This window comes from Dipodomys ordii, unplaced genomic scaffold (assembly GCF_000151885.1).
Source record: "Dipodomys ordii isolate 6190 unplaced genomic scaffold, Dord_2.0 Scaffold46, whole genome shotgun sequence".
NCBI lineage: Eukaryota > Metazoa > Chordata > Mammalia > Rodentia > Heteromyidae > Dipodomys > Dipodomys ordii.
Window position 1 is genome coordinate 5,787,343 of NW_012267262.1, and position 22,275 is coordinate 5,809,617.

The window sequence follows — 22,275 nt, forward strand, 5'->3', positions numbered from 1 at the left end:
ACAAGTGGCATCTCTGCCCAAGAGGGTCAGCTTGTCAGCCTGCTGACAATAAACTTGAGTGACCTCGTGTCCCCGTGGCCTTCCAGGCTGAGGATTACAGAAGCATCTCCAACAACATCCTAATTTGGGCTTCAGTCATCAATCTCCGAAGCCTTAGTTAAATCGTTAGATTATTCTGCAAAGAAAAAAAGTTTTGTTTAGTTCAAATTTCGGTGAATTATCCATTCATGTTATTGTATCTGTTGCAGGGAGCCTACAAAAGTAGCCTGCCCATCAAAACTCATGGGCCTCAGAATAACAGACACCTGTTGTACGAGCGCTGGGCACGCTGGGGAATGTGGTACAAGCATCAGCCTCTGGATTTAATCAGGTACTGTACACGCACTGATGGAGTAAAGCAAATTGTGCTGCTCTGTGGTCATTTTAATGGACTAGGAAATTTTTCTTATCAACCACATCATACCTGTCAATGAAGATATCATCTAGAAATAACAACAACAACAACAAAAATAACCACTCTGATTGTGCCAGGATAGGAACTTAATGCAGAGAATTGATTACCTAGAGGATGGGAAAGCTTAGACATAAAATAAGACTTGGAAGTTAGCTAGGAATTAACAACAGTGGAGATGACAACATCTCTACGGATGGAAGAGAATTACCATCAGGTAGAGTAGCAGAATCCAAGACCTGGGCCACAGCTAGGTGCATAAACCTAGAAAACACCAAGCGGAAGAGGAAGATCCTGGCATAATCCCTTCCTTCCATCTTTAAATCTTCTAGTATCTCATAATCCAACTAAGCCATAGAAAATATAAGTAATATAATATTCTAGGAAAAGCAAAGCAAAGAGAAGCAAAAAGGAAATCTTAGAACAAAGAGGAAATGACCAACAGAGCCATAATGTATATGTAATAATACCTCTCCTCCACCCCACTGAGGAATTTTGTTTAAGGAAAAAGTGCCTTTATTGCAATACTTGCTAATATAATAAACTGCAATTTCAAGCAGAACTTTATGATTGTATGAGGAATGAATAGACTATTGACTGATGTTTCCAAGGAGAAATAAATAAAAGGAAAAAATAGATTAATAATGCATTATAACGAATGACTACAAGACTACACTGGATGAAATATGTACAAAACTTAACTGGCATAGTATAAAGGAGAAGAAAGAGAATAGCTTTTAAAAATGGAAACTTTGTATATGAAAAAAATCACAAAAGTATTACCTTCTAAGTTTCACTGCTAGTGAACTGAAAAGCATCAATCTTTAAAACCATAGTTGGAAATGAAAATGTGTTAGTAGCCATCTTTAGAAGATAGAGGCTTCTTTTAACCAGACTTTCATAAACAACATTACAGTTAAAATAGCAGAAAGCTAAGTGAAGAAAAACTAATAGACTAGATGTCAGGATTTTATCATTCTTCTTCCATTTTGCTATAAGCAATGTTGGTCAACTTTCAGACTATAAAGTATACTCTTTTTCTGAATTCTTCCTACGGTAATTGTTAGTGAAGTCATATCTTCCAGTTTCTAGTGGTAGTTGCTAATGAAACAACACACAGATCTTCCTTCAAACAGCTAAAATTGTTATAGAGAAGAGAAACAATCTAAGAGAGATGCAGAGTTGCAATAAATTGTTATGAATTTCTGGTACTGAATAAAAAGGTTTGAGGGCAATGTAAGAGCAAGAGTAATACACCCAGTAAGTGTGGGAGAACAGAGAGAAAACTCCTTGGATCAACAACAATAATACAGAGAATAGGATTAAGATATTTTTAATGTACTATGTGAAGTTATTTCTTTTTTCTTTCACTCTTTTTTCCTATGTTTTTTCCCCTGTTGTCACTGTATTTGATTTTGGTATCCTGTGTAGTATAATATATATATATATATATATATATATATAATTATATGTTTATCTGAATTAGGGAAAGGAAGGGGAACAACAAAATGGTGAGACAAAGGATAAAGGGTGAACCAATGCAACAGTGACACTCACAAGACATTATGTTGTACATGTACTTTACAACTTGGGGTGGTGCTGCATTAAGGGGGAGGGAAATTGGGAGAAAAGATTAGGAGGGGATAACAGTGTTCAGCAAAAAATGTTGAATGTACTCATTACCTTATGTATGTAACTATAACCCCTCTGTACATCACCTTGACAGTAAAATTGCGGAGGTGGAAAGGAAGGGATGGTAGGGGAAAAACAAAAGGCAACAATGCTTGTTAAGAAATGTACTCATTGCCTTGCTCATGTAACTGTAACCCCTCTGTACAGTATTTTCACAATAAAAATGTATTAAAAAAAGAAAGAAAGAAAAGAAAAAGGTATTAAGCATTCCAAAGGGAGGAATCAATGTTAATCAGGAAAGCAATATGTTTCAGATCTTCAAAGAAGATCTCCTGCCACGAGGGGGTAGACTATGTGTAATGTCACTCCTTGTAGCCAACAGTGCAGATGGAGACAGAAATCTACCTCCTCTCAGCATCCAATCAGAGGAAAATCTTTTGTTAACTTATACAAAAGTAATATGAGATAGTACAGCTCTGTGATATACAGATTAAAATGGACTACTACTATGGAGATGGAGGAAGAGGCCATCATTTATAAAATCTCATAATTCAAATGAACATCCATCAAGATGTATTTTAATCACAAATGACTTTGTTAAATGGAAACTCCTTTGTACAACTAAATATGATTTTAAAAATAAATGTTAACATTTTGCCATTAGGAGCTTTCTAAACAAGTAAGTATCAGATCCCTAGACAGAGGTGAGGAGGAATTAAGTTTGAAGCCTGTTTTCATCTAAAATTTTTACTAGCTGTGGTATCAGTGTTTGCAAAACCATTTATGTTGCCTTAACTCAAGGTGAAGATTTGCTTTCTCATGCAGGCTGTACTTTGGCGAGAAGATTGGGCTGTATTTTGCCTGGCTGGGATGGTACACCGGAATGCTCATTCCTGCAGCAGTTGTTGGCTTGTGTGTTTTCTTCTATGGATTAATAACAATGAATGAAAGTCAAGTAAGGTATGTATTGCAAAGACATCGAAAATGATCAAACTGTCTTTGGAATAAGGGAAAAGTTTAAGGATCGTGCTAACCACTAAAATGTAATTCTACCAATACAATTTATTTCCTGTTTTTGTGGGTTTTATTTAGGAAAGAAGCATTAAAATAAGGACATTTTAAAACTTTCATATGAAAATTATTTTAGACAAGATCTATGACTACTTAACGTTATGTTAAATTTCTCTTCTCTCCAAATTTCAAATAACAATTTAAAAATTGTAGTAGGGTGGGCTTTGACAAGCGTTAAACAGCTGTCAGAAGGGAGATTCTTTTGTTAAAGTTAGAATGACTCAAGACTTGAAATAGGAATGCATTATTCCTAGAAACTCATTATTATTCAACAGACATTATTCAACAGAGAAAATGAAAGAAAACTTAGTAACATGTTCTGTTTAATATATAGAACAAGTATAGCATCATGTTCAGCCTTCTGTGATTAAATGCAAAACATGAAGAAATGCTGCCCTCTTCTTTATTGAAACTCAGTGCTTTCTTTTACTTTGGCTCATCTTTCAGAGATATTTTTGCCACTGGACATTATTCATAGAAGCTAAGACTGTGAGATTCATCACAGAATTATAAAAAAAAATAGTTTCCCTGAATTTCCTTCAAAAATGTAAATTTATATGTGCCTGGTATATTCATGTGTGTATAGCATTCTTGCCTAAAAGCAAATATCTTCAATATCCTATAGTTGAGGCCTACTCAAAAATACAGACCATTATTTTAATATTTCAGAGTCATTCATTCTTAATGAGGCCAACTGATAATTACTATGAAAGCAATACTCTTAAATTGCTAAAGAAACCTAAATGGGAAGAGAAAATTAACAGAAAGTTAAGTAGTCATGGAACTTGTCTAACTTTTTTTTATAGGAGTTTCAAAATGACCATTTTGTAGTGCTTCTTTCCTAAATAAAACCACAAAAACAGACAATAACTTGCACTGGTAGAATTATATTTTAGTGGTCAACATGAGTCAACAGTGTGACTCAGACTTTTGCAAACTTAGCATGATTCTAGAAGGTAGCCTTTTCCTGGACAGACTTCTATCCACTCTAAATATCTTGCTTTAAAAAAAAAAAAAAACCCTCATGGGCTGGGAAAGTGGCTCAGTGGTAGAGCGCTTGCCTTGCATGCTCAAGGCCCTGGGTTCGATTCCTCAGCACCACATAAGCAAAAAGAAAAAAGCCGGAAGTGGTGCTGTGGCTCAAGTGGTAGAGCGCCAGCCTTGAGCTGAAGAGCTGAGGGACAGCTCCCAGGCCCAGAGATCAGGCCCCATGACTGGACCCTCCAAAAAAATCCTCATTTGGTTATTTTCTTGTGTGCTATTTAGTCACTAATCTTTAGGGATCAGGGGACAGGCTGAAATTTAGAGTTACAATGTCTTGAAAAGAAAAAATCATTCTTTTACAGTGAATTAATCAGTATGGAAAATGGTTCTCTAATAGCTTTGTGTAAATTGGTTCCATGGAAAATATTTTAACAAAGTTTTACCATGAGATATAGGCCTCCTCCCTTCACCCATAAGAAGCTGAAACCGAACAAAAGAAAACTGATTTCCTGTTCTTATTGGTTTTTCATACCAATGGAGTAAATTGGCCTTCTTTTGTGTGAAATAAGTATTCTTTAACCTTTAGTTCAAAAGTATTTTTAAAAGGAGTTAGTGAACTCTTTTTTTTTTTAGCACTTTATGGTATTATATTACTGCTACCTCTGTCATACTATAATTAAGATCCTGTCAGACTTTCTATTCTAAACCAAGATACGCAGCAGTGAATATCTTGACTTTCAAAATTTACGGACTGAAATTTTCCATTCAAGGTGTCAGACACGGTTCAGTTGTAGGTCTTATTTTGGTGAGGAACAAGGAGTAGCCTGGATTTATTTTGTGTTGATTAATATTAGTATTATATTTAGCTCCTTTTTGTGTACTGCAACATAGGAAAATGTTAAAATTCTGGAATGTGAGTTTATTTGTTGTATTTCTACATGATGTAGCCAACTAAACTACAATCATGTCTCTTAATTGCTTTAATTAATTACTAATGTATATAGTAACCAATTTTTAGATCATTGTATGAATATAAGCATACATATACAGCTATGTATGCAATAGAGCTACAGATGCAGAGTGCTCATATTTGCACCTGGGAGGAAACAAAGCACAGATATTAAATGAGTAAGCAAGCATGTGTTCTCTGCTTCTCAAGAGTCTAAGTTTTAAAACGAGTTCACAGAGTAGAAACCCCAGTTTTCCAGTGCATTTCTGACTCTCTCACATCATAATTTATCATGCAATCTATGTCATCTTCAGAATCAACCAGCTTTCATTATTTCTTAATGAAACCCCTTCCCTTAGCAAAAATGATTTCTTCCTTTTATCAGGTGGCAGTAGTACAGCTAATAAAATATCAATATCACATAAATAATATCCCAATTACAATCCTAATCTAGAGACAAATTCATTTTCAAAGAAGAGACTGGTTCAAAGGTTATATAGATAAAGAGATAGATAGATAGATAGATAGATAGATAGATAGATAGATAGATAGATAGATAGATAGATAGATAGACAGACAGATTAAGGAATCTGATATACTTCAGATAGTTGTAGTTTATTCTTTATTGTTGTTGTTAAAATATTACTATGGTGAGAACACACAATATAAGTATAATGTCATAGAGTTTTCTGGAGCTTATATACCTTGTCCACATAAAACTTTGTATTTTTTTCCACTATTTCCTGTTTTCCTTCTTTCTCAGCTCCTGAGAACCATAGACATACTCTATTTGATGTATATGTTGACTATTTTAGATACACCACATCTAAATATGCTTGTCTTTCTGGGACTGGCCTATTTCCCTAATCATAATGAATTCCAGGTTTATCCTTGTTGCTGTATATGCAAATTTTTCTTTAAGTCTAAGTAATATTGCATTTTACATATATATTATATTTCTTTTCTTTGTCCATTTATCAACTTCTGGAAGCTTGAAATATTTCTGTGTTTTGCAGTATTTTAAATAAAACTTCAGTGAACATAAGCACAGATAGCTCGCTCTTCAAAACCCTGACTGCATTTCTCATGAAGTACTGTGGATCATATAATAGTTCTACTTTTGACTTTTTTGAGGACCTTATACAACATTTTCCATAGCAGCACATCATTTCAGATTTTTTCAGTGTACAAAGATTTTAATTTCTCCACATCCTCACTAATACTTATTTTCTGCATTATTTTTAATGTAGTAGCAGTCCAGTATGAAGATGTAACTCAGTCATAGAGCAATTTCCACACATAATCAAGGCCTGAAGTTCAGTTCCTAGAAATCCCCAGCAACAAATGCTCAAGAAGTAAATTACAGTACCAATTCTAATAGGACAGAAGCCCCCCAGTTTCTTAGGGCATTTATTGTAGTTTTGACTTACATTTCTCTAATGATTATCTCTGATTTTAAAACAAACATTTTATCCATGGTATCATATTGTTGTCCTTTAAACCTATCTTCACCTTATGTTCCACAAATCTATGTCACAGATTTTTTTTTTCCTTCTACTTTTAGTCATTTTATCTGAACTACTGGAAGCATTAGGATCCTGGGATGAGGGAGCCCAAAAATCCACCCAAAAGACATCTTGATTCTTTTAAAATGTGTAATAATTGTCATTTCTTTTTTTTAAATTTTCCTCATAAGCATATCTACACATCAAGTGAAAGCATAGTGCAATTAGAATAAAAGTTCTGATTGTCAGGACCTAAGAAATCAATAAACATTTGTGATGAGACCTCTACTTCCCTCTAGTGGTTAACTAGAGTCAAAAAAAAGTCTGTGATTCCCAAATCTCCTCAGGCTAAAAAACTGAAAGAAAAAAAAAAGACTAATATTTTTTGTTGTATATTGATTTAAGCTTCTGGCAAAGTATAGAAAATGAATTTAATGATTATGACAGTAAGAAATAGAAGGTTGTCTAATCAATGGAATTCAAAACTCTTAAATCTGGACTTGTTGAAGGTAGAAAAGTTTATGTCCTATAAAATAACACTGATACTATTTTGTATGACTTTTCAGTATAGAATAAATTGAAAGCATTTATGAAGCATAATAAAGATAGCTAGACTCATTCAGTTAAAAGTTTCTTCTTCAGGAATTAAGCTAATTCTTGTTTCTAAAAATTATTAATATTGCAAAGAGAATATAGAATCTTCTTTTGTTTTCTTTACAGTCTTGAATTGCATGTTTTATCATACTTTATATAGATAATCTGATTACTAGCAAGATGACACTGGAACATGTATATTATAGAAAGCATAGTCCATTGTCATTATTGTTGATAGGAAATTTTCCTTCAAGCATGTATAAGTATTTTTAAAACATGTCTGTAAAAATTCTTTTATATATCTTATAGTTAATGGAGAACTTGATCTATAATCAGTGAAACTTACACAAAAATCTCTATGTTAGCAAGCAAATCACTTAAAATCATTATTAATTTCCTCTTCACAATGGAAATAATGACCATTTTCTGCTATTGAGGTGAACTGTAAGTGACTTAAACTATTACACCATTTTATTCTATTACTAACTTACTGCTATTTTTTCATTTTGTCTTGAGGTTACAAACATCTCAAAATACACATGGATTTATTTTTGCTTTAGCATATGCCTTTTTTAAGATAGCAGTTCTGACTAGATGCACTAGCAATTAATGATTAACAGTCACATATTTTCTAAAGACTAAATTCCTTTCATCATCCCCAGAATAAATTTATTTAAAGAAATTTTACTCAGAATCCATAAACTGGCAAAGAACTGCATAGGACAGAAAAGTTTAGGTTTATATGAACATACGGACAGACAAACATACCAAAACTCTGTTGCTATGAACTCTGAGTATGTATCAGATATTGATGATGGCTCTGTATTTCTGTCATGAAGCCATATATAATGTATACTGAGCTTTTTTAAAAAGAATTAGTGTCCATAAAATGGAAAAAGATGTGCCATAAATTACATTGTAATTGACAATGTACTTAAGTCAATAAAAACTATGGAAGGTTGTCATGACAACATGAATCAAGACAACACACCGTCAGTCAGCATTCTGCAGCAATATTATATACTAGGATGTAGATTGTAAAGGTATAGTCAGATTTGATGCCAGCTCAGCCACTTCGAAGCCTGTAAAATTGATTCAAAGTCTATTTCTTCCCAGATGTGATCATCACTCCACGCACCTGGGAGTAAGAGATACAAAGAACTTGAGTTTGAGATAAACCTGGCTTATGAAATAAGATCTTATCTCAAACAAAACAGATGAATAGGCAGAAAACTCCATTGATGTGTACTCACAGTATTATTCTGTGGGCCATGAAAGCATATATAAACAAACAAATGAAAGCTCCATAAGTATCACACAAGTCTAAAAGATGATGTATTATCATAAGAATTATCCTAAAGAAGTGTAGGAAAGCCTTGTATCACACATATCTTAAACCACTTAAATTGAAGCCATAATATTGTTCACCAAGTCTCCCTCTTTGCTTCTTCCCTTTTCCTTCAGCCTTGCTGTTCCCAGCAAGGTGCTTCAAGCTGCTAAGCAGATTTCTAAAGATATTCATGTTTTTTTTCTTTGATTTCTCAAGCCAAGAAATTTGTGAAGCCACTGAAGTGTTCATGTGTCCTCTGTGTGATAAGAATTGCTCATTGCAGAGACTCAACGACAGCTGCATCTATGCCAAGGTAAGCTCAACCTTCACATTCTCCTCCCTTAGCCCTGAGAAGTTCTCATCCCAAATCTACTCATCTCAGTTCCAGTAATCATAGTGTCAGGGACAAGTGAGAAAAACTGTTGAAACTACAAAGAGAGTATATATTAATTTAAATATATCATTTTAGTAATTAGAACTTATAACTTCCACCATGGACACAAACTTATACTTGAAATTGCTTCTAGACTTTTTATGAGAACAAATGTTTCCATTAGGGACTCCATTTGTGCCATCTGTGAAGGCTCAGGAAGGTAAAATACTTCTCACTCTACAGATAGAATACAATAACATACCAAAAATTCCCAAGCAGCCATCTACTAGAATTACCTGAAAGATTATTGAAAACTTGAAGTCCAGACTACATCCCAGAGAGTTTAAATCAAAATCTTCAGATTTTTTACCTTTCTAAAAGACATTATGGTTCCAGGCACCTGTAGCTCATACCTGTAATCCTAGCTACTCAGGAGGCTGAGATCTGAGGATTGCTGTTCAAAGCTAACCAGGCAGGAAAGTCCATGAGACTCTTATCTCCAAGTAACTACCAGAAAACCGGAAGTGGTGCTGTAGCTCAAGTGGTAGAGTGCTCACCTTGAGCTGAAGAGCTGAGGGACAGCACCCAGACCCAGAGTTCAAGCTCCACGACTGATTTTTTTTTAAAAAGTATGTTCTAAAGTGTTCTAGGTGATTCTAATGTCCATAAAAGTTTAAGAAAGCATGGACCTTTACCAATAGTATGCTTTATTGTAAAATACTTTTGTTGATATATAATTAACTTAGAGTGAAATATGAATATTTGAAGTATACAAATTGCTGTATTTTGTTATATATACATATATTCATGTATATATGTATGTATGTACAAACATATGTATGTGTGTGTGAAATCATCAATCAAAATAATATAACTGTCACCTCCAAAACTTTCCTCACACTCTCTTCTAGTGGCTACATTCCAGCCCTCCCTCATACTTCCCCTGCGTTCTGGAACATGACAGCTATATGATTAACCTTTATTTTATTCTATTTTCTGTTACTCTGATGAAATATCCAAGGCAGTCTACTTTATAAAGAAGAGATTTATTTTAGCTTATTTTGTTTCTGGAGATACAAAGTCAAGGAGAATCATCTAGCGATAGCCTTGTTGTGGCAGGGTCCTGACCTGGTACTAAGCAACATCACAAGGCAAAAGATGGGGCCACATTCATCTTTCCAAGAACATGAGATGTAATGGAGAATTGATGGCTGTTTATGCTCACTTTAATTAATTCTTCATGTATTATCCCTATTCATATGGACAATGCTGCTCAAAATGTTTGTTTACATATCATTTTATTCATTAAAGCAAGCTTCTTTTTTTCTAAAAACATACTTTATTGCAAATATATTTCTTTAGGTAGAGCAAACCATACTAAAGTTACCAGCACAACTATATTTATTGCAGCATTATTTACCATAACTAAGAAATGGAACCAACCCAGATGCCCCTCAGTAGAAGAATGGATCGAGAAAATGTGGTATATATACACAATGGAATTATATGCCTCCATCAGATAGAATGGCATTGCCCATGTGTTAGGAAATGGAACGCCTTGGAAAAAATTCTATTAAGTGAAGTAAGCCAGGCCCAAAGAAACATAGGTCTCACAGTTTCCCATATTTTCAATAACTAGAATATGTCTGAGTCAAGCAGAAATGGTCAGATAAGTTGATGTTAGGTGAAATGAACCCCAGTTAAGGACTCAAATTTTTTTTTCTTTCTTGCTATTGTTTTTAACATATTTATAAGATATTTCTTTGTTGCAAACCACCTTTTGTTTGGGTAAGAGTCTCTCATGCTGCTTGTGGAACTGCCTCAAAATTTTCATCTGGGGTTCCTTCAGCACAGCAGTTATTCTTGTCCTATGAAAAAGAAAGTTTACTCTCATTTTGTTCTCTTGCCAATTATTTTTGATGGAAATTTGAGTCATCCACATTGTGATGGACTCCATTATTGCTGTCTCCTTCCCTTTTCAATTCAGTGCCCTAAATGAAGCTCTTAACAACTTAACTTATCATTACAGATTCCCAAATAACTGTCTCCAATATGTCCAATGTCTGTCATCTCCAATATCCTGCTACATCCCATGTGTAAGGTATTAGAAAATCTATAGACAATGATTTACATTTTTGGTACCCTTGATTAGGTAAAGTACTAATGTCTTCTCCAACCCTCATTATAGCTTTCTCTTTCATTACAGCTATATAATCTCGGGTTATAAGAATATTTTCTATACAGTAAAACTAATAGATGACTTTCTAAAGGAGTGTGTAAATTTATTGAAACATTCCTGAAAGATTTCTAAATGAATTTTACAAAGAAAGAAAACATGCAAATTGCTCCAAAAGTCAACAAACTGTGACAAATCATGTCCACCAGGACAAAATGGTTCAATGTGGCTCTTTATCCGCTACTTTTCTTTTCTTTTTTTTTTTGGGGGGGGGGTCCGGTCATGGGGCCTGAACTCTGGGCCTGGGAGCTGTCCCTCAGCTCTTCAGCTCAAGGCTAGCGCTCTACCACTTGAGCCACAGTGCCACTTCCAGCTTTTTTCTTTTTGCTTATGTTGTGCTGAGGAATCGAACCCAGGGCCTTGAGCATGCAAGGCAAGCACTCTACCACTGAGCCACCTTCCCAGCCCTATCTGCTACTTTTCTATAGACATTTTTTTTTTTCTGAAGCAGGAAAGAGATACCATTTCTTAATGACCTTTATAGCCACCTAGGTGAAGTCTCAGTCCTATCACTGCAGGGACATTTCCAATACTCTGCTTGTTCAAAAAGGAAAACCAACAGCTGTTTGACAATTGAGAAGCCTCAGGTGTCTCTGTGGGGTGTCTTTGCACACAAAGAATCTCGATTCCCCTGCTGGGGGGGGGTAATTTTATGAGCTCTGCAGAAGTTCTTTAAGATTTTTTTCTCTCTTGTACATAAAAGATGCTGACAAATACTCTGAAAAACAACTTACAACATTTTTAGAACTCTCAAGCTTTGATAGAGAATTTTACAGTCATAGTAGGATACTTTATATCTACCCACAGGTCTTCCAAAGGAACATATCTTTTTAGGATGATATTTTAAATAATTCTATGTTATGGAAAAGCAGAAGTTCCAATTACAATGATCATTATTAGTGTTTAGTGTTCCAGTCAGCACTCTGAGCAAGGGATCCCACTGAACTTTCAGTTGGCCTCACCCTCCTTCCCATGTTTTCTCTACATGGTTATCACCCTCTGTCTACAGTTACACTTTTTATCCCCTTCAGTACCTTGATCTCAGAGCCTAGGTGCTGTCTTTGAGCTTTTTGCTCAAGTCTAGAACTCTACCATTGAGCCACAGCTCCACTTCTGTCTTTTTGGTGATTAATTAAGGTGCTTCAAAGCCTTTATCTGCCCAGGCTGTCTTCGAAACCTTCTCAAATTTCAGTCTCCTGAGGAAGGAGGTTTATAGACATGTGCCACCAGTTTCACACTTGCAGTTTCACTTTCCATGGTCTTATTTAGCTGCATTCATAACTGCACTCTGCACAGTAACGAAATGAGCAGAAATTCATGTCATAAACTGTATGATGTTCTGTACACCATGATGAAATCTTGTGCCATTCCAGTGTTCTGTCTGGACTGTGAATCTCCTTTTAGACAGGCACATTGAGACATGCAGTATACACAGTATCAAATCTACATTCTTAGTAGTACAGTACTCATGTTCAAGAAACTCTTACTTAGAGGCAATTTTATGCAACCTCACAACCATCTTTCATTCATCACATTTCTTCTGACCATATGGACATTGTATCATCCCACATTATCATAAGAAGAGTAAGTATATTCTTCAGAGAAGGACTACATGAATTATGTGGTTTCCAATATATTGCTATTCTTATTCCATTTGAATACTGTCATTAAGCTCTTATTTGGTCAAATTTATGTATCAGAGTTATATATTAAGAAAAAGCAGGAGAGAGAGAGAAAGAGAGAGAGAGAGAGACTTGGAACTATCTGCAAAACTTCAGATATCCACTGAAGTTCTGGGAAACTATTCCCAACGGATAAAGGAAGACTACAGACTACTCTAGTTTCTATTGTATTTGTGCTTGTGCTAAATATTTCTTGCACTGGCTGAATTAGTTGAATCTCACAAATGTATAAATATAGTGAAAATTTTATGCAAATTAAAACACGCAAAAGCACATTGAATTTTATTTAATATGGATTTTATTAAAATCAAATAATACTTGCAATTCTGAAAGTTGTATTCAATAGCATTGCCTGACTGTACATTGTTATTTATCAAGTTTCAGGTAACAATGAAAAAAAAAGAAAAGAAGAAAAAAAAAAACACTTCAGTGATTATGGAACTTCTTACAACAACGCACAATGAAAGATATTAGATGTAATAAGGCACTATTGGACATTTGTTATAATCATGAGAGTGTGGGAATAGTGCTGTGGTACCTTTCTAATGCAGGCGATAGCTCACTAGCAAATCTCCAAATTTTGTATGTTCCATGTTCCTAGAAGTTTGGCTAACAGGAAATTCAACTTCATATATTTTTTCCCCCTGAAAAGCTAATTCCTTCATTTCATCTTATTGTTTGGACATTTGTGGTCCAAAAATACTTCCTTGGGGTACTAGAAAAACTTCTAAACTGAAATGAATTTGTAGTGCAAAGGAAACTAGGGGGAAGAAAAAAGAGCATTGTCATTCTCTCATTTTTTTTTTCCTGTGTAACAATCACATTAAACAGTTGCTGGGCCCATGGAAGGATCCATCAACTATATTTACAATCTATGAAATACTGTGATTTCACATTGGATTGTTATAATTACTCACATGATTAATATTTTTATGTTTTCCATTAAGGTGACATACTTATTTGATAATGGAGGAACAGTCTTCTTTGCTATTTTTATGGCAATATGGGGTAAGCATGTTCTTTCAGTACTTTCTATCTCTTATTTGTTAAGGATATTTCTGTGTTACTTTACACATGCACACACATGTATGTGCAAAAAGTCTCTAGGCTAGCACTTGCATTGTTATACTCTCTTCATAAATTCATTACTTCGGGGGAATTTAACTCTTGGCCTAACTCTCTAACCTTTAAGGTCAAGACTTTCCTACACTAAGAATTAGAGTGTTTGTGTCAGAGACAGGTGATAATTTTAAACAAATTGAAAATTCAGATTAAGTTGGTGCCAATGGCTCACTCCTGTAACTTTAGCTACTCAGGAGGCTGAGATCTGAGGATCGTGATTCAAAGCCAGCCCAGGCAGGAAAGTTTGTGAGACTCTTATTTCCAATAAACTATCAGAAAACCAGAAATGGTGTTGTGGCTCAAGTGTTCTAGCTTTGAGCTGAAGAGCTGAGGGACAGTGCCCAGGCCCAGAGTTCAAGCCCCACAACTGACAAAAAAAAAGTTTCTTGCAAAAGTGATAACCAGAAATTTTTCATTTGCTTAATAATTCTATTTATCTCTTTTAAATGTTCAAGCCCATAATCTTGGAAATGTAGAATTTATTCCATGTATTAAGCACACAATACTGTCAATATATAATAAGCCTTATTTTCATCTAACTTGTTAAAATCATATAAATTATGTATATGAATATATTCATCACCATGTTTTTCATTGAGTTTTTAGGAATTAATTTAAACCTAATTACAGATATACATATATATGTATATATGTATGTATATTTATAGGGTGAATGAGACAGAATGAGATAAAGACAGAGACAGAGGGGAAAATATGTATTTTCAGCTTAGTTGGAATACTCCATTTAGGGAAGATATGACATCTTGCCAGTGTCAAATTCCCTACAATGGTATTCTTGCATGCTCTTATTACCTTAGCAGCACAGTAGACTGGCAATGTATGTGCTAATGAAAAGAAAAATGAAGGTCATAGATGTCTCTTATTCCTATTATCTTAATTTCTCAGTGGCAGAAACCCAGGACCCTAGCAGCTTTCTAGCTGTAAAACTGTTTTTATTATTAATTTTTCCTCAAGCAAATGTTAATCTTGTTTGGTGGATACAGGCAAATCAGTTAAAGAGTCAATGCATTGGGTTATGTTAGGGGAAAAAAATGTGAAAATATTATTTGAGTTCCCAGTTGTTGAAGATTTCAATTCTGAAATTTATCAGGCAGTGATAACATGTGATGTCTTTTTTAGCCATACTTGATTCCACAAAGTTCTACTACTAAGACAAAAATAAGCCAAGATAGAAATTATGTTAGGTCATGGGTGCTTTCTCTCAGCCAGAAGTTGTAAGAAAGGAAAACTTTTGACGATTTAGTTCCTTTGTTTTCCAAGATTAGTCTCATGCTTTTGCAGATCTCCTTGCCTTTGTCCATGACAGTGGTTGTCCTGGAAGAAGAGTTTGCTCAATGCCAGGGTGTGGGTAAACACTTGCCTCTGCAGTACTTCTGACCTTAGTGTCATACTGAGGTACGAACTGGAGGGATGTCATCCATAGGAATGCCATCGTGCGCATTTTCTCGGGTTTCTGACAGTGGTGCACCATTCACAGATGAGGTGTAGTAACTAGAATTTCCAAAGCTCACATCATAAGGTTCTGGCGAGTTGTCTAATCGCAGCACTGAAAAAAAATTGAGTTAGTAAATAAATATAAGCATGCTTTTTTGTGAATCTGAAAGTTGTGTGCAGGAATCTGGTAATTATCAGATTATAGGAATTATTGAAGATGGTTGAGTAGGGACATCTCTTACACATGCTCTTCAGATACCACATTTGAAATTTTAAATAAATAGATTTTTCAGGCAACATTTATTTCTATTTGTAAGAGAACGTTGGTACATCTAAACTATCACTGCTGACCAGGGTGCTGTGGCTCATGCTTTTAATCAGTACTAATTGAAAGGCAGAGATTGAGAGGCTCCGGATTCGAAGGCAATCCAAAGTTCAGGACATCCCTTATGGCCAAGCATAGTGGTACATGCCTGTTATCCCACCCACACCTACACAGGTAATTGTGTATCAGACAATTGTAGTTTGTGATGGCCCGTGTAGAAATGGGAACCTATTGAAAAATAATTAATGCAAAATGGCTACAGATGTGACTCAAGTCATAGCCTAAGTTCAAACCTAAGTACTTATTTACTTACTGGCTTACTTTATTTATTTCACTGCTGACAGACTCAAAATCAAAGAACAAAGGGAACAATCACAAAAAAAATGCTCTAATACTTTGTGTATGCAAATATCAACATATGCCTCATTTACTTTGGAATCTTGTGATTGCCAACACTTGCGAACATGTTCAGAATTTTTTAATTTTGCTGTTAAAAATGATTTCTTAAAATTTGAGAGCATAAAAACATGAGAGCTTTGCAAATCTACTGCTATTATTTTACTAATACAATATTTTGATAGCCAAGCCATTTAAAGTAGACCTAGAAGAAAGCTATTTGATGGGTTCTGTTTCTTTTGGCTGGCACAAGTTGTCATGTACTTAAGATTTTCTAATACAAGTTGTATGTGGTTGTTGTGGTTGTTGTTTACTAACAGTCAAATATTTCCTTAAGATCTTGAATTCATTTTCAAAGAAAATATAAGCATACTTTAAATATCTAAAATTACTGCAAGCAGTGACTAATCATTAATTATGCTAATAGCCTAATTATTTTTGTTTGGTCTCATCATGCTTTTACCTGCAATTACTTAAATCATCTACTTAGAAACTACAACTTTGGAGAGATGTCTCAAAGTTTTCCTGAACCCCTACACATCTATCATACCTGCTTCCATGATATCTGATTGATATTTTGTTTGGTGGTACATATACAAGAAAAGATTCACAGTTAAAAATGTTTAGAAGCATTAGAAATCCTTTTATTTAACTTTGAAAAGTGTCACACTTTTTGTATATGGATTATTAAAACTCATAAGCAAAATTCTGTTGAATTATTTACAGCTAATGGATTTGGTTCTGAATATAAATAAAATGCCAGGGATGAACTGAACTCATCAAAACTCAGTGAGAATCCTATCATTGGAGGCAGTTAACATTTGTTATGGTAGGAAAATTGCTTGTGCAAACAAGTAAATAGATGATACCCTAAAGTATGAAGAGAAAGATAAGACAAGCATTTGAAGCAATTTTATTTCTGTTCTTTTTGCATGTTGTTACAGATCAGACTCTTGCTTTATTTTTAGTGTGTAGATATCTCCTTTGTAGACTTTATAGCTGGCTTTTTCCTTCGCATGAGGGTAAAGTTCCTGAGTTGAAGTGTATTGTGCCTTTATGTGTGCACATATGCATATATTAGCTATTCTGTTTTACAGTGTTATTAAGGTGGTTAAAATGAGACTACTGTATGTGTATATATATATATATATATATACTGGAAGATTTGCACATTAGAATAAAATATTTCTTCAAGTTATTGCTACTCACAGATCTTACAATAATAAAGAATGGCTTTCTAACAGATTTTTAACAAAACTGGCTATTTTTCCACAATTTTATATAATTACATTCCAATTGTATGCATATATTTGGATGTTGGAATTATTATTTAAAACCAATTTTTTATAATGAACAAGACTTATTAGTGAAGGGGTGACACAGTCCAAGAAAGATATGAATGCATTACCTGATTTACATAAATGTAACCCCTCTGTACTTTATCTTTATAACAATAAAAAAGAAAAAATAAATAAAGGAAAGGGAAAAATAGTCATTAGTAGGTTTTAAATTTTAATCACACATAGATAATTGCTTTTCCAATTTTTTTTCTTTGAGAAAATTGTTTTGTGTCATGTAACTCCCTTCTGGAAAAAAACCAATGTGTCCAGGAGACGCTCTAAAAGTAGTTCTTACCTGGTTCATTTCTATCCTCATAAAGCCGCTGATGGGAAAATGAGTCTGTTTTCCTTTTTCCACATAACAAATAGCCAACAAGAGTAAGCAATGAAGCACAAAGAATAGCCCCTAAAATGGCTCCAAATACTATTCCTGTGTTTTTATTCTCTAGAAGACAAAAAAAAATTCACAAGACATAGATAATAATTATTCAAAAATGATATGTATATACGTGCATGTAGACATTTTATATAACCAATAATGATTAATAATTCATTTTAAATTAGACAAAGGTGACATGTACATGTTGGTGTGTGTACTGTGTTTTTTTTTTTTCGGTCATGGGGCTTGAACTTTGGGCTTGGGAGCTATCCCTGCACTCTTCTACTCAAGGTGAGCACTCTACCGCTTGAGCCACAGCACCACTTCCTGTTTTCTAGTGGTTTATTGGAGATAAAAGAGTCTCTCAGACTTTCCTGCCCGAGCTGGCTTTGAACCGCCATCCTCAGATCTCAGCCTCCTGAGTAGCTAGGAATACAGGAATACAGGCATGAGTCACCAGTGCCCAGCAACTGTGTATTTTTTAAGTACTCAGGATTTGTGAAAAATTAGTTTATCCATAAACTGCTTAATTTTTTTTCTGAGCTCAAGATACCTTCTATTATATATTATTTTTAACTTCTTGGTGTTTTCTTTTTTTCTTCCTTTTTTCTAAGAAATACATTCAAAATTAGTTTCTGGGGAAGAAATGGTAGTTAAAAGATAATAAAATCATTTTAAGTATTCAAAAATGACAAGACCTAAAATCTAAAAAACATAATGAATAACTTACCAGATATTAGATATTTATCATTTTATGTTTCAAAGTTTGGTATAACCCCTAAGTGAAACATACAAATAAGCATATAACAATTTACCTTGAAATATAACTCAATTTATGTAATTTTATCAGGTATTAAAAGAAATAAGGGATTTCCTTTTGTTGTGCTTGTCTAATTTTTAAAATATGTGTTTCACTATTGTTTCAATTGCTTTGTGAACAGGTAATTTTTAAAATGTATTCATTTTCATTAATTTTTCAAAACTCATATACATATTTTTAATATTCAGTTATTTAGTAGTAAACATGTGAAATTCTTAAGTCTTTGAGTCAGTGGAAATGAATATTTCTAACATTTCAGAAATCTACCACTGCCTTCTTTGGCCAATCTAACCCCTCATTTGTCCAAGAGCCTTCTTTCTTAGGTAATGATTAGTAAATGCTCAATTAATATTAGCAAATGCTCAATTAATCCCTAAAGCTAATTTACTCTCTCAGGTTAATGTAATTAACCTGCCCAACAGTAAGAACTACTGGTACTACAGCATTCTCCCCTACTTTCTAAGCATGGTACATTCCTTTGTCTTAATCTATGTGATTTCTTTGGAGAATCAACACCCCATAATTTTACATCATCTTTTACCTTTTTGGGGGTCTGATGTGTTTGGAAAGAGTTTTGAATTATTGGTGAATTTTAACGTGGGCTGTAGCGTTGTATTTTCTTGATAGGGGGTAAAACCCGAGAAGGTGTAATTGCTTGTGGTAAGCCATCTGGTTGGTTCTGTTGTCAAGGGGGTCACAGAATTAGTAGCTGGTGTTGGGAATAGTACGCCAGTTGTGGCAGAAATATTGTCAGGAGTTTTCATTGTGAAATTGTTCAGAGACCAATTGAAGTTTCCTGATGATACGGTTTCTGTAGAATTCATCTGTGCTGAGGCTGACAAAAGATGTTTACTTGATATAGATGAGTTCAAAGGCAACTTAGTAGCAAAGCCATGAATCATGGAAGAGCTTGCAGAAAATGTAGGTGGAGTTCCTGGACTCACAGTAAAGTTGTCTACTGAGGAGTTACTGGTAGCATTTGTTGTTTCATTGGCTGAGAATAGTTTCCAGCGGGAATCATCACCTGCCTTGGGATCAAAATTATTTCTGTTTTCATTCTCTGAAGTTGCATTTACTTTTCCTTTCAAAGAATATGATTTCGTTTCCATTGTTTCCAAAAAGTCTGCAATACTTCGGGTTGTATTTGCTACTACATTTTGTTTCTCATGGCTCCCAAAGGGTAGTGAAATAAACAAAGTAGAAACCAACACAATTTTGACTAATATGAACATGGTAGCCTTCTGCAGTACTGGTTTTATTAAGAGAAATCTGAAAATAAATAACAACCATTTACTTAAATTATTCATTAAAGTATTCAGAGTGTTTTATAGATCTACATTCCCCCCCCAAAAAGATAAATATCTAGAAACATAGTGGTAAGCTATGAATATATCCTTTGTTTAACATATTGTTTCAGAGAATGATGTTTTTATGTTATTATTAGGTATTAATGTTATTCAGTTCTAATTTCTCTATTTCTTCTTTCTTTCTAGAGAAATGCAGGAAAAAAAATCTTTCTCTAGCCAGATACCATATTTCAAAGTTTGGTTAGTTTCAGATGTTATTATGTAGGTACATGCTTGTAAATACTCACACAAATGTACACAAAGATAGGTGTGTAAACTGCTAAAAAATTTAAATATTTTAAGTATAGTGCATATAGAGATAGCACATTTTCTTCAGACAAAAATATGTTTTTAAAGTAGTAATCTTGAATATTTATTATGAAAATGATTTATTGATTATACATTAAAGGCCACATATCAATACTCTAAAGTAAGTCATTCAGCAACTCACTGGAATGCATTTTACTGCTATCTACTTCGAATGACTTGAATTTGAAACCAACATCCATTTTTAATTTTCATGATGTTTTCATTCCTAGTTAACCCCAAGTTAGAGAGAATTAAGATTAGATTTTAGAATACACTTTCTTTAGAATACACTTTCAACTTTTATACATGACAACAATGCTTCAGGATATATATCACAATAAAAAAATGGTTCTAATCTTCCATTTAAGCATACTATAGTCAGTATGGAAGTGCCACAATTAATAAATAGGGTATTATGGAAAATAATTTTAGAATTGGGTGTATATCAAAATTCTGCCTGCAGTCACAAATTGAAAAATTATCAAGATAATGATCGTCTGTTACCTTATCATCATTAAAATTACCAAAGTGATGGGACAGAACTGTTCTAAAGAGTGAACATAATGATGTAAGATGGGGCACTCTGTACAGTTATATGCTTACATATAATGATAGCTGTATAGTATCTAGGGGTCACAAAGTTTACATTATCACCTCACTAGAGCCCAACGATGGCCTCTTGAAACAGGAAGTGGAGCTGTATTATCTGTGTTCTATAGAAAGAACTGAGGCTTCAAGTGGCTAGTGATGAAAACTAGGGAAGAAAGAGAAGGCATGGTATACAAATCAACTCCACTGACTCCAGCTTCATTAAGTCCTGAAATTTAAAGCATTTCTCCCTGAGAAATGTTCATTTTAAACAATTGTTAGAAGTTGTGTGGGTTGGTTTATGCCTATAATCCCAGTTTTCCCAATCAAGAGTTAGGGCTAGTAGGATGGAGAGTTAGAAGCCAGCCTGAGATACAATATGAGCCTTGGCTACAAACAGAATATAAAAATTGCCATTGGATAACTAAAGTAAAGGTGTCACCCTAGCATTTGTGAGCCCCTAGTCAGTCTCCATTAACACATCACACACACACACACACACACACACACCACACACACACACACACACACACACCACACACACACACACACACATTATGCCTTCTTTTCAAGCAATAGGGTCAGAGAACTGATTTCCTGTTCTTTGAATTGGACATTTTATTTTACTAAAGGCTTCCCAGTTGACTGAGGCAGTTATGAAAAAAGAAATAGTACAAGTGTTATTATTTAGGTTATTTCTTAGGACCTCTCCCTAATCTTTTCAAACTTGAAGATTTTTCCTTGGGTCCTAACAAGCCTGTCCACACTCTCTTTGATTACCTTTTAGTTTTGAGGGTTCCCCTCACATATATACCTTTTACTTTGTGATACCTCTCATTATATTACAACATAAATATACCTAGAATACATTCTAATAGAATATCTCTACCAAAATCCGTTAGAAAGCACTCCATTTTTAAAAATATTTTATTATTATGCTAAAACATTTTTTTAAAGTTATGGTAGGGACTGGGAAGGTGGCTCAGTGGTAGAGTTCTTGCCTTGTATTCATGAAGCCTTAGGTTTGATTCCTCAGCACCACATAAGCAGAAAAGACCAGAAGTGGCATTATGGGTCAAGTGGTAGAGTGTTACACTTAAGCTGAAGAGCTCAGGGACAGCACCCAGGCCCAGAGTTCAGGCCCCATGACTGACCACTATATATAAATATATTAAAGATGATGTCCCGTGGGGTTTGTTATATAAGTAAGGTCCTTTGGAATTCTAAAACTTTTATTGACTAAAACTTTTATTGCCACTCCTTGGCAAATCACTTAAGGAAAGTCTTTAATTAAAAGAAAGAAAGAAAGAAAGAAAGAAAGAAAGAAAGAAAGAAAGAAAGAAAGAAAGAAAGAAAGAAAGAAAGAAAGAAAGAAAGAAAGAAAGAAA

At 34.3% G+C, this 22,275-nt stretch overlaps 2 protein-coding genes across 3 annotated transcripts in view; one reads left to right on the forward strand and one right to left on the reverse strand.

Moving 5' to 3' along the window:
• Window positions 1-22,275, forward strand: part of Ano3 (anoctamin 3) — a 221,679-nt gene that overhangs the window by 142,653 nt on the left and 56,751 nt on the right. For both annotated transcript variants that reach the window (XM_013019567.1, XM_013019568.1), the window contains 4 exons: window positions 249-370; window positions 2,909-3,043; window positions 8,733-8,829; window positions 13,755-13,815. In XM_013019567.1, the coding sequence (XP_012875021.1) occupies window positions 249-370; window positions 2,909-3,043; window positions 8,733-8,829; window positions 13,755-13,815 (415 nt within the window). The remainder of the gene's footprint in view (window positions 1-248; window positions 371-2,908; window positions 3,044-8,732; window positions 8,830-13,754; window positions 13,816-22,275) is intronic.
• On the reverse strand, window positions 15,336-19,876 carry Muc15 (mucin 15, cell surface associated). Its single transcript, XM_013019569.1, has 3 exons — window positions 19,186-19,876; window positions 17,741-17,890; window positions 15,336-15,496 (listed from the first exon to the last, which is right to left on the reverse strand). Exons 1-3 carry the CDS (start codon window positions 19,874-19,876, stop codon window positions 15,336-15,338), a joined length of 1,002 nt encoding a protein of 333 aa, XP_012875023.1.

Excerpts from the sequence above, each read along its gene's own strand:
- Muc15 (XM_013019569.1), bottom strand. The coding sequence starts at position 19,876 with ATGTTCATATTAGTCAAAATTGTGTTGGTTTCTACTTTGTTTATTTCA. Across the intron at positions 17,891-19,185 it reads CACATCAGACCCCCAAAAAG|AGAATAAAAACACAGGAATA; the intron begins GTAAAAGATGAT and ends TTTGTCTTCTAG. Across the intron at positions 15,497-17,740 it reads TGAGGATAGAAATGAACCAG|TGCTGCGATTAGACAACTCG; the intron begins GTAAGAACTACT and ends ATTTTTTTTCAG.